The 17,486-nt window shown below is 43.6% G+C and overlaps 2 protein-coding genes across 2 annotated transcripts; one reads left to right on the top strand and one right to left on the bottom strand.

Moving 5' to 3' along the window:
• Positions 1–473: 473 nt before the first annotated feature.
• Positions 474–9,280, top strand: tert (telomerase reverse transcriptase; the record flags this gene model as incomplete). Its single annotated transcript, XM_080013060.1, has 16 exons — positions 474–689; positions 1,160–2,447; positions 2,532–2,721; positions 3,049–3,202; positions 3,276–3,443; positions 4,002–4,163; positions 4,332–4,430; positions 4,511–4,596; positions 5,146–5,262; positions 5,381–5,452; positions 5,545–5,733; positions 6,104–6,230; positions 6,602–6,663; positions 7,104–7,228; positions 7,422–7,559; positions 8,279–9,280. The coding sequence occupies 16 exons, from the start codon at positions 474–476 to the stop codon at positions 8,380–8,382; spliced, it is 3,297 nt and encodes a 1,098-aa protein (XP_079869186.1). The 3' UTR covers positions 8,383–9,280.
• Positions 9,281–9,926: 646 nt separating this feature from the next.
• On the bottom strand, positions 9,927–16,277 carry LOC307245152 (sodium-dependent neutral amino acid transporter B(0)AT3-like; the record flags this gene model as incomplete). Its single annotated transcript, XM_080020583.1, has 12 exons — positions 9,927–10,130; positions 10,417–10,579; positions 12,169–12,328; positions 12,462–12,666; positions 12,749–12,905; positions 13,016–13,144; positions 13,265–13,377; positions 13,468–13,578; positions 13,675–13,856; positions 14,021–14,158; positions 14,559–14,699; positions 16,133–16,277. The coding sequence occupies 12 exons, from the start codon at positions 16,275–16,277 to the stop codon at positions 9,927–9,929; spliced, it is 1,848 nt and encodes a 615-aa protein (XP_079876709.1).
• Positions 16,278–17,486: the final 1,209 nt, after the last annotated feature.

The raw sequence follows: 17,486 nt of genomic DNA, 5'->3' as shown, positions 1-17,486 counted from the left end.
TTGTTTCTGTCGAAATGAATTATTTGGGCGGTAGAATTCAAAGTGTAGATCTCAAACAAAAAAAAAAAAAAATTCCAGAGCTAACTATTTTAAAATATAATTATTATGCCAGAGAAATGTAAACCGTCAATCACAAAAAAAAAAAAAAAATACTTAGGTCGAAATAATCGATTTGACAGAATACAAAGTGACAAACACACAGAATGCCTTGGCCCCTTTCCCCCCCCCCACGTTCATCGAGCTGGAACTGTTATTTCAGGTGTGAGTTGAAGACGAACTCGCTCACCCGCTCTATTGCCGGAGTGACTCGCGACGACCGACTCACCGACACGCCTCGTTCGGTACGAGCGCGTCGTTCGCGGGTCGCGCGTCACGGCGCGGCTCGTTCGCCCGCCGCGCGTCGGCGTTGTCGACGCGGCGTGTACGCGGGTGGGCGCTGCACAGCAAGAGCAGCCCCGCTTCGTTCGGCCAGTATGTCTGGTGCTGGTATGTCCCGGGTTCTGGAGATCCTCCGCTCGCTCTACGCGCACGTTGAAACCCTGGATGGGTTCGCTGGCGCCGTCGTGTATAGAGAAGGTCACCAACCGACTCTGGTCGAAGAGTCCGACTCGAGCCGCTTCAAATCTTTCGTCCGGGAAGTTTTGGTGTGCACCGATAAAGCGTTAGAGCAGGTGCCGAGCTGCAACCAGGTACGGTGGAAGAAGTTCTCGTCAAAAAAATGAGAGGCACGCCGCTGGTTTTGACGTCTATCCATCCGTTAGACCCGTGGTTGTCAACGTGAGGTCCGCGGACCCCCAGGGGGCTCCTGGCAAAACGATTAATAGTTCAGCATCAGCGTTATTTTATTTGTAAGAGGTTAGATCCGTTCGACCGTGTAGAATAATGACTGTTTTCATCCTATTCCCACTGTTATTTTCCTAACTATGGTATGGACAGATGTGGAGGTTTGGACTCAATTGTATCTAACAATGAAAATATCTTTAGGTCCCAGAGACCAAATCCTATCAAATGGCGTAATGCATTTCAAGTAGAGGGTCCTTGATGTGGAAAAAGGTTGGGAATCACTGCGTTAGAGCAAGTCGGTATTTAATTTGTTATTATGTTGTCGTCGTCCCCCTCCCCTCTTTTTTTTTTTTTTTTACGTCTACGTATTCTACAGATCTGCACCCTGCCCGAGCTCCTGGCTTTCATCCTGAACGGCCTCAAGCGCAAGAGAAAGAGAAATGTCCTGGCGCACGGCTATAGCTTTCTCTCCGTGGCCCAGGAGGAACGGGACGCCGACCAGTTCAAGTTCCAGAGCGAAGTCACGCAGAGCGCCGCCTACATCCACGGCAGCGACCTGTGGAGGAAAGTCTCCAAACGTCTGGGCACGGACATGACCAGGTACCTGCTGGAGAGCTGCGCCATGTTCGTGTCGGTCCCCCCCTCTTGTGCGTTCCAGGTGTGCGGAGCGCCCGTCTATGACCGGGTCTCCGTGGCAACGGGCTCTATGCTTTTCTGTCTTCGTCCGCGGCCCGGGAAAAACCCCGTCGGGAGGTCTTGCGCAGCGGGTTGGAAAAATAAACCAAAAGTCAGGACTTCTTTACAGACTATTTCAAGGACTCTTCACGGGAAAAGTGGCAAAAGAAAAAGGGACTCGATAGAAGAAGATGGAGTCGATTCGGGAAAGAGGATGCGAGTAGAGCCAGGTGGACTGGCAAAGGAAACCCTGCAGGGTTGCAGTGACACAGTGGGGAGTGAGCAGCGCCCCTTGGTGGCAGTTGTTGTTCCCAAGAAGCCAGTCGTGTGCAGCAGTAACGCCAAGCAGCCTGTTGAAATGTTTAGAACCACGCCTCCACTGGAGGCCGGGCCCAGCTGGAGATCGGGCCTTTTCCCGCCGCTTCCACCTTCCCAGTGCTTCATCCGAGCCCAGGGCATGATGTACAGCGGGAGGGGCATGCGTGGCTTTCTCCTGAACAGGAAGATAAACAGCGGAACCGAGGCTCCCAGGAGGCTGAAGGGGCAGGACCTGATGAGGATAGTCTTCTTTGAGGGTGTGTCGTATCTCAGAGGACAGACGAGGAAGCCTAAGAAACTTCCCCGTCGCTTTTTCAACAGCGTGCCTCTGTTTAACCAGCTGCTGCGGCGACACAGGGGGTGCGCCTATGGCAGGATCCTGCAGGATGTGTGCCCGTGGGTTGAGGCGGGAGGGGAAGGACCGGAACGGGGAGACTTGGGCTCCCTGCTGCCCCAACACTGTCCCCCCCAGCGGGTGTACCTCTTCATCAGGCAGTGCCTCTCCACCGTGGTCCCTTCGGAGCTGTGGGGATCGGACCGCAACAGGGTCACTTTTCTCACCAGGGTTAAGAGCCTTCTGCACAGTGGCAAATTTGAGCGTCTCTCATTGGCTGAAGTCATGTGGAAGATCAAGGTGAATGAGTGCGATTGGCTAAAGATCAGCAAAACGGGTGAGATTTTTTTTTTTTTTTTCCAGATATAAGTCCATACCAACTTCATCCACGGTCAGCTGAACCGCATTTGTTGCTCTTTAGGTCGTTCTCCGCCCAGCGAGCTTGCATATCGCACACGTGTGCTGGGGCAGTTCCTGGCCTGGCTGCTGGACGGATACGTTCTGGGTCTGGTCCGAGCTAGGTTCTACGTCACGGAGAGCATGGGGCATAAGAACTCTCTGAGGTTCTACAGACAACAAGTCTGGGCCAAGCTCCAGGAGTTGGCCTTCAGGTAAGCACGCGCTCACAGGCTTGAATGGTAAAGCCGTAAATACTCTATTATGAGAGCCAGCATTTTTTTTGGGAGAAGTTTGGAAAAAATCTCTGCTACGTCATTGATTGTCTCACACTGTTTCCTTCTTTATTGAGCTTCAGACTTTTTTTTATGGTTTTCTGACTTTGCTGTCAGCAAATGAAAAGAGAAATGTGAGCAACCTTCATAAATGGGGACTATACTGTAAAATATATGAGCTATGTCAGATATTTCCATGAAAGGAAATTGTAATATAAATGTTAGGCCAGCTGTAATTGGAAACAATCTGTCAAATTATTTTTTTAGGGCTCACATCTCCAAGGGCCAGCTGGAGGAGCTCACCCCGGCGCAGGTGGCGTCCCTCCCGAAAACCACCGTTATTTCACGCCTTCGCTTTATCCCAAAGGCGGGCGGCATGAGGCCGATCACGAGGGTCGTCGGAGCCGATGCCAAAACTAGGGTACTTGTCGAATCCTGTCGTGTTTGGATTTTTCGGTTGGAATTTGTTGTGTTCATGGGTTTGGGTTCCGTAGATTCACCAGGCGCAGGTGCGGGACCTACTGGAGGCACTGCGTGCGTGCGTGCACTCCAAGCCGTCGCTGCTGGGCTTCACGGTATGGGGCATGGCCGACATTCACAAGGCACTGAGCACATTGGCTGCTGCCCAGAAGGAGAAGCTGCAGCGCCTCTACTTTGTCAAAGTAAGGCTCTATCCCCGCCGACCCCAGCCCCGGGACTAGAGCTGTCACGATTCTTACATAATTGCCTGATCAAAATTATTCTAGCACATAGTGATCTTTTAGTAAAAATGTTAGATTTCACAATTATGTTCTGTCTATCTAAATTTAAGCAGAATTTCAAACCAATGTTAGAAATGTTGCAGTAAATAGAATGTGAATCAGGTGAATTTCCATAAGATGGGTTGAAATTCTACCCAAATTTCAATGTTACAATCTTCATTCACAATGCTAAGAAATGGCTCTTTTGCACAGGTATTGTATTATAACAAGTTTGATTTTATTCCTCTATTACAGTGCCATAAAATGAACAAAAAAATACTTATTTGTATGACAGTCAGTTAGTGATAAACTAGACTAAAATGTCATGATCATGACTGCCCTACCTAGGACTTGCTGTATAATTAATTTTAAAATATTTGTGTATTTGAGTAGCTGTACTATTGGGGCATAATCATCATAATTTCACATTATTTTCCATGCTTTCCCCTTGAAGTATTGTGTGCGTATTGTGTATTTCAGATGGATGTGAGCGGCGCCTTCGAGAGCCTCCCGCACGCCAAACTGATCGAGGTGATTGGCCAAACTCTGTCCCCGATCCAGAAAGAGCTGTTTGTGCTACGGCGCTATGCCAAGGTCTGGGCCGACACCCACGAAGGCCTGAAGAAGAGCTTCAACAGACAGGTATTCAACACACACACACACACACACACACACACACACACACACACACACACACACACACACACACACACACACACACACACACCTACCTACCCACCCAACACGCACACACTACATACTTCAAACTGTATTGCTTCAAGTTATTTGTGCACTTCTTAAAATTTTAAGTCAGATTTCATGGAGGACAACGAATCCATCAACATGAAAGGCTTGGCGATGTCATTGCAGCAAGAAGGCAAAGTTCACGATGCTATACTAGTGGAACAGGTGAGCGAGAGAGAGAGAGAGAGATTATTTTAGTTCAGGATGACATTATTCCAACGTCTCTTTACAATTCTCCTCTCCAGCAATTCTCCTCAGACCTTAATGGCCAAGAGGCCATGGAGTTCTTCACTCAAATGCTCACCAGCAGTGTTGTCAAATTTGGAAAAAGGTAATCCATCTGCTTGTTTTAGTTCTTTTGGTCTCCAGTTGTTACGATATTACAATTGCGAGGTTGTAATGCAACTGCACTTTTTTTTTTTTTTTTTTCAAAAAGTTAAATACCGAAAAAGAGATTCTTCTAGACCTATGCACTTTTATCATTTTACCTGGCTACCAATACAGTGCAGTCTATTTTTTTTTTATTGATTTATTTATGATCTAAACGGGAAGATTTAAATACAACAACAAATAAGACTATATCCATTCTTCCATTAAGAGAAGAGAGTAAATAAAACAAATTAAAGTAATAAAAAAGTACATTTGAATAATAATAATATACACCTTTTTTTTGGTTAAAAATAATGAGGAGGTTAAGCGAGATGCTATGATAAATTACGTGTTAATGATGAGGTAGAGTCTTTAGATTACTGGTATAAAGTATTATGGAACCCCATCTGGCCTTAAATTGAAGTGAGTGACCCCTTCAAGACTGTCCTACATGCTATCTGCTGGCCAGTGGTACAGTCTAATTTTTTTTTTTGGTTTCTGTGTCTTCCAGAACATTCCGTCAGCGCAGAGGGATCCCACAGGGTTCAGTCGTGTCCAGTCTCCTCTGCTGTCTCTGCTATGGCCACATGGAGAACCACCTGTTCAAGGGTACAACTCTGAATCGAGGGTAATCTTTGAAAACAGACTTTTAATTTTCTTTTACTTGATGTAGTGACCCATCGCTTAAGGTAGAGAGCAGTGTTTCACACTAATTTGTGTTCACCCTCTCGTCTCTCTCCGCATAGCTGCCTGATGAGACTTGTGGACGACTTCCTCTTGATCACCCCCGACCTCAACCAAGCGCAGACCTTCTTCAAGTAGGACTCCCCTCAACCCCTTTGAAATGTCCCTCACTTGATACCTTCCCTGCCTAGAGGGTTACAGTGTTCCCCTCCCTGTCCCCGTGCAGGGCCCTGTTTGCCGGGGTGAAGGACTACGGCCTCGTGGTTAACCCCCAGAAGGTGATGGTCAACTATCCGGTGTGTGGGGGCTTTGCCTCCCATCCCGACATCAGAATGCTGCCCCCTGGAGGCCTGTTTCCCTGGTGCGGGCTCCTCCTGGATACTTGCACGCTGGATGTGTATAAAGACTACTCCAGGTGATTTGTTTTATCCACCCACATGATAAAGAAAGCGTAAGCATCCGTATTTTTTAATAAAAAAATTATTTTATTGTAAGTTGGAAGAACGCGCCTTGTACTTTGGACCGTCTCATACAGAAATACCTTTACAGACAACTCCCAGACTGTTAGATGTGCTTATGTATGCTTAGGTAGCTATTGTGTTCAGTCTAGAACATATTGTGCGTAATCACCAGGTGCGTTGCATTGACATTTCACTGCATATACTGTATGTATGAAAGTATATATATGTATGTGATGAATAAACCTCTTGAATCTTGAATCTTCCTGATATATTTTGTTTGTAAAGCCATTACGTTTAGCCCCCTTTTGTCCCTTGAACTCGCAGCTATGCAGGCCTGTCCCTGCGGTACAGCTTCACTTTGGGCTTCTCCCGCTCGGCGGGACAACAGATGAGGAGGAAGCTGATGACCCTCCTCAAACTCAAATGCCACACCATCTTCCTGGACCTCAAGGTATGTGACAAAGAAAGGACTTTAAACAGCTTTTTTAGACTTTAGGCTTTTTTTTTTTTTTTTTTTTTTTAATACCAGTCTGTCACAATGTATGTCAGACCACCGTATTAGGTCTGCTGTTAGCTGGGCTGATCCTGGGGCACTAACAGAAAGACCCCAAATGCTTTGACTCCTGCTGTGCTGTTGTCTGGCATTGGTTTTTGTGTAGCAGACCCTTAATCAGCCTATTGAACAGAAAACACAACTTAGAGGTGGATGTCAGTTCCAGTGCTCATCACTCCTTCCAGTCGCCTCAAGAAAGAACTGTGTTTACGACCCACATCACACAATAAACAAAAAGTGATCTTCTGTCTATTAATGTCCCCTTGTAGACCAATTCCCTGAACGCGGTCTACAAGAACATCTACAAGCTGCTGTTGCTTCATGCATACAGGTAGAGTTGGCGTTTGCATTATCGCAGGTTTTTACAGCTTTTATATTACTTCAGCCAATGTCATCTATAAGTAGGTTGAGCGTTTGAGTGTAGATCTGCTAGTCAACAAGTACAGAATGAGTGGAAGATCCACAGATTCTCCACCTTGCGCCAAAACTTTACTGAATCCTGTCCTAAGCTGCGATTGCATTTTGTCCACAGCACTATCAACACACAGACGGAAGTAATTGACCCGGCCATTCTTGATTATCTGCCTCTACCAACACACTCAGTGAAATTTATTGTCTGCTCTCTGGAGATATAGAGCTGCAGTTCTAATAAGCACGACGGCTGTTGTCAACCCGATACCTGTTTCCACCAGCTCAACAACAAGGGGCGACCCCAAGAATTGGTATTATCTCACTGGCCACCGCTTTGTGTTTCCTATTTGTTGTTCTCAGGTTCCATGTGTGCGCTCAGAGTTTGCCCTTTGGCCAAGCAGTTGCCAAGAACCCCCTCTACTTTGTCCGTATGATTTGGGACATGGCCGATTACACCAACCAGCTCATCCGGCGCTGCAACAAAGGCAACGTCTTTACTTACTTCACTTAATTATTTTTTTACAAACTGAAATGCTTATTTATTTTTGCTGCTCTCTCTCTCTCTCTCTCTCTCTCTCTCTCTCTCTCTCTCTCTCTCTCTCTCTCTCTCTCTCTCTCTCTCTCTCTCTCTCTCTCTCTCTCTCTCTCTCTCTCTCTCTCTCTGCTTTTTGGGATCAGGAGTGGGTCTGGGCAGCGGGGAGCATACAGGCGTCCTCCAGAGGGAGGCGGTGGAGCTGCTCTTCTGTCTGTCTTTCATACTGGTGCTGTCCCGCCACCGCTCCCTCTACAGAGACATTCTCCCTCGTCTCCACAAGCGTATGTACTGTGTGTGTGTGTGTGTGTGTGTGCATTTATCCTAATTGGAGGTTGATAAATCACCGCTGAGAGGCGTAACACTAGAGTATCTTACACGTACTGCTTTTGCAATACACACATTATTACTCTCTGTGGGGGAAATCAGGATATTAAATGAATATGACATGATGGCACTTAATTAAATCTCTCTTCATATCATCCATTATAAACCTCTGTGGTATGTTTCTTATCTTTAAAAAAAAAAAAAAAAACGATATATTTTTTTTTATTTCTTTTTTGCAGACATTTACATAGGATTATATATATTTTCTCATTCATATCTAATAACAGCCATGTCTCTTTTTGTTCATTTTTATTCATGTTGTGGACACATGCTCCATAAAGAATGTGCAATTATGTGAATGATGTGCCACAGAAACATGTTTGAATATCAGAACATTCATCAATAAGTAATATATTTTCTTTGGGTGTATAAACCTAAGATTTTTCACTTCTCTTGAACTCACACATCAGCATTTCTCAATCAAAAAGAAACCTCTCTATCCCAAATAAGAGCTCCAGTATCAGCTCACTGCTCCGCAATCACCTTTAAACATACCCCCAGGTGAGATTAGAGTCCAGTCGAGTTTCCAGCTCGTTACATTTTATTATATGTGTGGGAGGGGGAGGGGGGGGTATCAACATTTTGTTTTCTACTTACTCTGCAATCCCCACTACAGGGAAGCGGTGTCTGGAGCGGCTTCTGGGAGACATGAGGCTGGCCAGGGTCAGACAGGCCACGAACCCCAGGGTCCCAGAGGAGTTCCTGGCCATCCACACCTGAACACCCCCAGCCCAGCCTCTCCTGCAGCGCACAGTACCACGCACCACACACCACAGGCGCTCCCCTCTCTGGCCCAGTGTCACCGCTGTCTTTTATGCATTGTTTGCACACAGACATTATGGTGCTTATACTGCTGGACCAAACTTCTGTTTATTTGCCGCTGAACTGAAAGTACCTGAGGCCTTCTCCTGAAGTGTATTGCTGTGGGCTCATCACATTCCAATAAAAGGTTATACATTGACATTTTCTCTTAAGAGGACATTGGAGTACAGAAGAAAGAGTTTTTAGAGGAAATGGGTAAGTCTTATTTCAGAGTAAATTTCAAATGTAAATAAATTTACAAAAGACTTTTTTTTTTTTTTTTTTTTCCTAGAAAGGACTTTCAGTTTAACTCCATTTGACCCCTATCATTTATTGAAACACCTTTCCCTCTTTATCCTCATGTTGGTTTTATTTATTTTTGTGTGTCCAGGTTTACCGAAAGCAGACTTTCTAATGCTCCGTGAGAAAAGGGACAAATAACACAAGTAAAATACTTGGTAGTGATGGAGAAACGGGTCAGAACATGGGAGCGTCAAAACAAATTTGCACTCAGGTGATTTAAAAGCCTTTAGTGATAAGCAGCAGTTGTAAACAATCGCAACAATCAGGCTCGTTTCGTTCCACTATTGTTTACCCTCTGCCTGGACTTTGATTCATCCTTTCAATAAGGAAGAGTGCTGTTATCATCAAAAAGCAAACTGTTGCGCAGTCTTTTAACAACCGTCTCACAGCACACGTAGATTATTTATAAATGTACATGGAGGAAATGCTTGGTTTTTCATCACGATGACTCATTATGTACAAGAAAAGGAAGTATTTTAACAGTACCACATTTTTTGGGTGCTTCACTGCATCACTGATGTCATGTCCCATGAAACAATGAAAATAAATCTTCCACTTGAGTCTTCCACTTGGTTCTCTAATCTGCCAACATTGCAAGGTAAAAGTAGAAATTCTAAGCCTAGTACTTATTACAGCTAGAATTAGGTGAATGTTAACAGTATAAAAAAAAAAGTATTATTTTTTTAGATTTATTTAGACTTGTTCTTTCATTAGAACAGAACACTGATTTTTTTTGTCTTCGCACTATTATTTTATTGCTTAATCTTTGGATGCCGGTAATTCAAATGTTGCGTTCGAGAAAACCAGAATGCTCCAAGTTATGTGATGGTTCTACATGGACGAAGAAAATAACCTTTAAGAATCAAACCTTTCATGGTTATAATATTAAAGACACTTAACCCCCTAAGTGCTCCCCGGGCGCCGCTATCTGGCAACCCACTGCTCCTAGGTACCTCAGTTCCTAAGGTTGGGTAAAATGCAGAGAAATGCATTTTGTTGCCTCAGTACTTGTACTCTGTGCAATTGAAATTAGTTTAATCTATTAACGTATTGTAACCGATTTGCAATGGTATGGATAAAATGATCATTTGGCATCGTAGAGACTTCCCATTTCAGTCTATTAATGTCAGTAACCACTGAGTGTTTACATCCTTCTGTTCTCATGTCTCGATCTCATATCCGTCGTTGGCGTACGTATCGATGCCGTGGCGAGCATCACCAATGAACACCTTCTTTACTCCACAGCAAATCAGTCGGTAGATGGCGACCAGCGGGATGGAGATCACTGGCACCACAGAGATGATTATGATGATGGCGAATACCCAGTCTGGGTACTGCTTCATCTCGGTCTCTGGAAATTTGTCCTACATCAAAACATGAAACAGATTCTATTCACCAGAACAATGGATCCCAACCTTTTTCATATCAAGGAGCCTCAATTTGATAAGGCATTAGGCCATGGACTTCACTTGATAAGATTTTGTCTGTAGTACCCAAAACTCAAGAACATTTTTGTTGTTGGAGGATTTAGCCCAGACTTCCCTACTTGTCTATACTAAAGTTAGATAGACAACAGTAAAACTATCATCCAAACAGGCAGGTAATGTGATTTGATTGTACAGCCCCAAAAGACCCCCTTGCCTGACTTACATAGCCAGGGTCCCAGGCAGGATACGATGGCCTATCCTGTGCTTGAATAATCACGTAGGCGAAGAGCACCACAACGAGCATTAAAGGACTGATAACCATCCAGCATGCCTTCCAGAAGATGTTGGGCCTCCTCCCAGTCATAAAGAGGATGTCATCACTAAAGCTGTAAAGAGGCACAGTAGCAGGTATTGACCATTACAGATTACGATGTCTCTCTTTGCCAAGTACTTTTTGGCAAAACTTAATTTAAATTGTTCGTCACTATGATCTGATAATGCTGAATATTGTGATGAGATTGGTTCAGATTGCTGGGTGATTTGGCCTAAAAATAAAGTTTTACATTTTTTTCAAACCTATGGAGAATTTAAGAACTAAACCTCGATTTTTTTCGGTTTTTCTCTAAACAAACTAAAAAGACCAAGGCAACATTTAATTACATATTTTCTTAATCAACACAATAAAAACAAATGACATTTCCAAGTAGTCAAGGGCATGTGGCAGTAAAAAATAATAACAGCACCACTTGGTTGTCATTTTTGTGCAAAGAATTTTTTAAATCAAATTTTTAAAAATGTCTCGTAGGCCATTCCTGAAAAAAAAATACAATAAATGATGATAATAAAATGAATAATAAAATAAATACTCTCAAAGAAAATGCCATCCCCTTAACTTTCTAGGAAGTTGGCTAAAGGTTTTTCACCCGTCTAGTGCCTCTGGCTTGACCACCCCTGCAGTTAATGTTTGGAGCCCCTTAGATCAGGGTTTCTCACACTTTTTGGATGGCAACCCCGAAAAAAAATCAAAGTCTCGTGACCCTGTCATTCCGACTTGCCCATGTTCGGTCTAACAACAGTACAAACTCCGTGGAGTTGGCGCCACCCATGTGATAACAATCACTGTAGTGCGTGCTGCGTTTGTGCCGGGAAAATGATTATTTGTGCCGTGTGTATTATGGTTTTTGATATATTTAATAGTATGCTGAAATAATGTCATGAGCTGTTTTATGTAACTTTCCATCCCCTCATCATTCCATATCGCTCAAAGATAGTGTGGGGCAGTCCTGAATTTTGACCAATTGAAGCTTGTAAATTTAAATATACATTTATATCAGAGTGACATTTATTCCCATGCACGCTGTGCAGAGAGTCAGTGCAGAAACAGCAGCTGCAAATGTCTCCTCTCCTCTGCGGCGTCTGGGACAGGAGTGGGAGAGTAAGATGCTATGGTTACAGTAGAGCTCTGCGCAGTCTTGGGCGCGCACACACACACAGCCAGGTCCCATCTCCGCAGATCCATTCCTCCTTGCTGATTCATACACACACCCCGAGAGACTGTGTCACAGACCCCGTGACTAAATTTCCACACTCTTACGGAAAATGTAGCCTATACAGTTATTCAATGGGCATCTACTGAATAATTTAACAGAAAAATTATTTCTGAAAAAAAATGCGGAGTCTAGAACTTTTTTTTGCTTAATCGCGGTTTTGTGGTTCAGCCATTTCACAAACTGTAGGAAAGTAAAAATGCTAATTATTCACTTAAATCTCAAAAATCACCCAGCACTAGTTTAGAGATTTCCATATTAAGCTGACCAACCTTAAGAGTTGGCAATTGCACATCGTGTTCTGACAGTGTCCAAATTGTTGTTAACAGATAACACCAGGACTGTTTTTTTTTTGGTTTTTTAGTTTTTTCACCAAAACAACTTGGTGATTGATGTTACTGCCAGACCGGGTGAGGAGAATAGCTTACTTGCTCATGCCGTAAAAGTAAATCACTCCGATCAACTCAAAGAATGCGATGATGAGCAGAGGTACAGAGCCCACGTAGCTGTTGAAGATCTCCAGCCAGTAGTTTCCCGAGCCCAAGGTGAAGACCAGAGCCACTGAGAAGGACACCACACAGACTATCGCTGGGGAAGGAAGATAAGAAGGCACGTCTTACACAATGTGCTTAACCCCTTCTGTTCACTTCTATCTAGTTTCCACTGATGGCACCAGACAAATGATTCTGGGAAATGTTCCTTCATCCTGGTGCTCATGTACCCGTGAGGAGCTCGTTCGGGATCCACGTCGGCAGTATGTGCAGGTCGTTGATTGGCGTGAGGATGCCCTGTATGTTGCCAAACATAGAGGAAAGGCCCAAGCTGAAGAGCATGACGAAAAACAGCACGGCCCATACCTGAGAGCCCGGCATCTCTATCACCGCCTCGGTGAACACAATGAACGCCAGGCCTGTCCCTGATGCACTCTGGGGGAGGAGGAGAAAATATTTTATACATGGGGAATAGGAGAGAAGGCAATGTTCTACCGAAAAGAACACAAAGTTATACCTGGTCCAGGAATGTTTGGAGGTCACAGTGCCTCAGCTTCAGCTCAGAGACCGCAGATGTGTTTGTCCCATTTAGGAATTCAAGCCACTGGTCATAGTTGTCCACTGTCATGTTCTGGTCTCCAATGTCGAACCGGTTGGTCAGAGCTAAAATGTTGCTGAGGTTGGAAAAGAAGATCTATTTTTTTTTCATGCCTCGTTGACATTCGTTGGCTACAAATCAAAATGAAATCCCTGAATTTTCACATGAGCTGTGAGATGGACATACCTCTCAAGACAAGAGTTGTAGTTAGAGGACGCTTTGAAGCCCAGAATGGAAAATATCGGGATGGAGGCATACAGAGATGTAGCACTATTTATAATACCCACCAGAACAGCATCCCTTTCGCAGTCGTTCCTGATACCAATAGGACATAAAATATCAGCTCATGTACTCACATCTCACGGTATAATGACGATCGATATTGGAGCTTGAAGTGTTAACATAAAAAAAACCCCAAAAAAACAGTTGACCCACTTCTGGGGATTGTAGCTGGAGAACGCGATGAGACCTCCGAAAGCCAGCGAAAGGGAGAAGAAGATCTGAGTGGCGGCATCCAGCCACACTTGGGGGTCCTTCAGCACCTTCCACTGGGAGAACGACAGAATGTCAGTAATAGCCCTACCTTCATTGTGGCCCGCTAGGGAACATGTGCGAGAGGGACAAATGACGGAACACACGTCAGGAGTGAAGAGGTAGAGCAGTCCGTCCGTCGCGCCAGGGAGAGTGAGGCCACGGACCAGGAAGATCGTCAGAACCAGGTAAGGGAATGTGGCCGTCACGTACACGGCCTAGAAAAAAATAAAAACTCAGTCACTCCAGGATGGAAACCACAATGCTTAAGAAGTAAACGGCAAGTCAACTAACGTCAAACTAACGCCACCCACCTTTCCGATGGTCTCAATGCCTCTGATGAAGCAGATGTAGACCACACACCAGGCGGTGGCCAGGCTAATGACCATCCACCACTGCAGGGAGCCGCTGATCTCGATGTCCGACGTGACGTTCAGGGTCTGGCGGTACCAGAAGTAGTTGACCGGCGTGCTTTCCACACACTCCTCATCGTAGGCTGTTTATAATGGGACACAAAACTAAGTATACCTCACAACTCACCTCCATTGTCCATTTATATGAATATATTTGACATGCTTCATTTAGGACAGTCTAAAAGTCTATCTGAAAACCCAATGGACCCGGCCAACAGGAGCAGGGGGAAGTGCCGTTTCCCTCCACCTGTGAGGTTGTCATTGAGCGGACACTGGCTCCAGGGCAGCGGCTCTTGGAAGGAATGGAAGAAGTACCAAAGCACCCAGGCCAGGATGGTGTTGTAAAACATGCCCACCAAAAAGGACACCAACATGGAGGCTATGCCTGCGTACACAAGAAGTCCAGTCCGTATCAGTATTCATGGTAAATCCTTTTCTATTTGTTAGTGCAGGCAATTTGGTAATAATTGAAATAGCTAAATCTCAGAAAGGTCTTTTTCTATTATACCTGTAAGAAATTGACTTCGCACTGGTGAAACATTTACAATTTCCTGGCAGTTCTTGGCAAGTTCTGGCAATTTACCAGCCAAATCTTGGCAACTTTTTCTATTTATTTAACATTCGCAATCTCTAATCTAAAACAAATAATTACATGAAAAAATGGCACCGCAGCCAGGTGTCTGTAGCTGCTGGACTTATTTCGATCAGAGCAGCGACTAGAGTTTGTGAGTTTATGTCACGTTACATATTACATTTATCTTCATGTTTATCCCAGATGAACCCACCTACTCCTCCCAGAAAAGGGGAAATGGAGTTCCAAACACCAATGCTGCCTGTGCGGAGCCGCTGTCCGATGGCCAGCTCCAGGTAGAGCAGTGGAATGCCCTCAAATACCAAGGCTATCAGGTAAGGAATGAGGAAGGCACCTGGAGAGATGTGGGGTCAGGGGGGTTACAACTCTGCAAAGAATAGACTCTCTTGTCCTCAATGTCAGGCTTCCCGTAAGGGGAGAACATAATATTAAGTCAAGTTCTGAACAGGCTGATATGAATATCAGAATATATACGATAACAATATTTGTATTTTGCTTTTAAATCAACTGATCAGATACTGATCAGCAAATGCTGGCCAGTATCTTGCCTTGTTTTCCCTTTACGGGAGGTGGGCATCTTGATAAGCCAACCCATTTCAAAGGCAAGATTTCTGGCAAGACATTTAAGCCTTTATTCATTTTGACTCAGAAATTAAACCCATTATAATTCGGGCTAATAATTCAATTGTTGTTGTTAGATTTTCAGTTCTAACTGGTAAGAATGACAAAGTCTAACATGTAAAAAAAATGTTGGTATCAGATGTGACATATTTGACATCAATAATTACATTTTTATATCAGGAATAATATTTATTTGTGTACTTTCTGATATCAATAATACCCGAATTCTGAATTACCCCATCAGGGGATCGATAAAGGACTATATTACCTTATCTTACATCTATGATATGAAGAGTCAATTTTCTATATATCGAGAATTTACCTTTTCTTTTCCAATTAAAATGTAATATCAACCCTATGGATTTTAACTGACTAAAATGTAAACTCTTAAATAGAGTATTTCAACAATTAGTATTTTTAATGTCAATGAATTTCAATTCAACCATATAAATACTACTTTTTAGTGAGTTAAAAAAATGAAAGCTAGCAGGTCTTTGCATAAATGAATCTTAACTGTAGGCGATAAGAAACAATAACACTTTATTAATGCCCAATGTGAAATCCAGAAAACGTTCCTAACCCTAAAATGTTGGATTAGTCAGGGGTTGCATGGGGGGCTTCACTTGTCAGCACTGATTATTAACTTTCCTGGGTTCGGCTGTTTACCCAGCCAAACCATTACCTGGACCTATATGATTTTGTTTACCGAGGGTTGGAGACATCACTGGGTGATGGGTGGCTATGAGGAATTATATCAAGCTCATTTGTCTGTTTTGAGGTAACCCTATTTAATGTAAACGATCACATAGACTTACAGCATATCCTGAAGACGGTCATTTCCTGTGTGGAATAGGATAGCTTGACCTCCATCACTTGCCCATCACAAGGTAGTTTGTTAAAATGACGACTCCAATGCTGTTTTGGCCATTACCTCACAAAACACTTCAGCAAATTAAGTTTATCTATCAGATCAGAATTTTCTCTCACCAACACCAGAAGAGGGTACAGATTTAGGCGGTTACAAAAGCAACTCGTCAGTTGAAGGCATTTTTCCCTTAAGTTTGTATCAAATATATCAAAGTTATTGAATAAATAAATAAATATTAAATGTATAACTATTTATTTGCAACTTTACTTGCAACTTACCTCCTCCATAAATTTGGCACAGGTAGGGAAAACGCCAGACATTCCCCAGTCCTACGGCAAACCCAATACAAGTGAGGAGATATTGGGCTTTGTTGTCCCATTTGGGACGCTCATCCGCCTCACTGGAGTCCACCGTTTTCGCCATGCTGAGATGGGTGTTGTTCAGATACTTTGGCCAAATACCAAGATATGGCACCCACAGTACTGCTGATACCCACTGTAAAATTAGCCGTTAGAGTAAGGTTACCGCAGCTTGTGATTTACTCCAATGGATTGTTCTTTTTTTTTTTTTTTTTTCCTTCCTGTTTTCAAGCCACTCAATTTAGCTTTTGATTTTGTCTCAGCTTGGCTCTCCCAGCGAAAAGCAGAGTGGCTCGGTCTAAATGATGTGCAGAGCTTTTCTCCCTCTCTCCCTCCTCTTTGCTCCTTCTGAGTGGGTTGTCCTCTGATGCTCTCTCCATGCTTCTTCATACTTGAGCACTTGCCTCTGGGATGTTTTTTATTGGTCCAGTCAGTCAGAGTATTTATTGGCTTAAGCTGCCGCTAAGTAGAGGGACATGAGCGGGACACAATGCTGCCTCTGTTTGTTTAGAATGGGACCATACCATCCCCAGGTTAATGGATAACCAGGTGATGCTGGCAAAGTCTTAACGAGACCCAACGCAGGATGCGCCAGTCAATTACAGCAAAACCACGATATGGACAGTTTCATTCCTTGTAAAAAAAAAAAAAGGCCTCCTATCATTTACCATGAAATGCAATGTCCCTCACAGAAATACGAAAGAGGCAAAGTACATGCTTTTGCTGCACAGCAGTACCAATAAACTCAGAGCACATTATTGAATGATGCTGTTCTTCTGCTTATATTGTAGCAATATAGCAATAACATCTTCGACTTATTTAATTATTTACCCGAAAAGGCAGATTTGAATTGGATATAGCAACAACTAACAATATGATTCAAAGATTTAAGCCACCTCCTGATAAAACAAAAATGTAATGGTTTAATATAATTTTCCACAAGTCCTATATTAGATTCTATGGATTCTATAATACTTTTATCAGCAATGACCACCCGATAGGACTGTATTTGTATTAACAAAGAGCATAAAAGTAAAGTAATGGGTTTACTTGTAATTCTTTGGAGCTGTCACTAAAGACAACAAATGAAGAGTGAATAAAAGGCTTTTGAAGGGGGATACAAAGTTCATTATGACAGGCATTACATCAGGTGAATCATCGCCTCTAGTGTTGACAAGCCAGAGATGAGGGCCGGTGAAGTGCCACGAATTCCACAAATATTAATATGCCATTTAAAGGCAGAAGGGAGGCGCAGCTGACATGGAAGCTGCAT

This window comes from Zeus faber (genome assembly GCF_960531495.2).
Source record: "Zeus faber genome assembly, chromosome: 1".
In the NCBI taxonomy this organism is placed as follows: Eukaryota; Metazoa; Chordata; class Actinopteri; order Zeiformes; family Zeidae; genus Zeus; species Zeus faber.
This window is presented reverse-complemented; position numbering and strand designations above follow the sequence as displayed.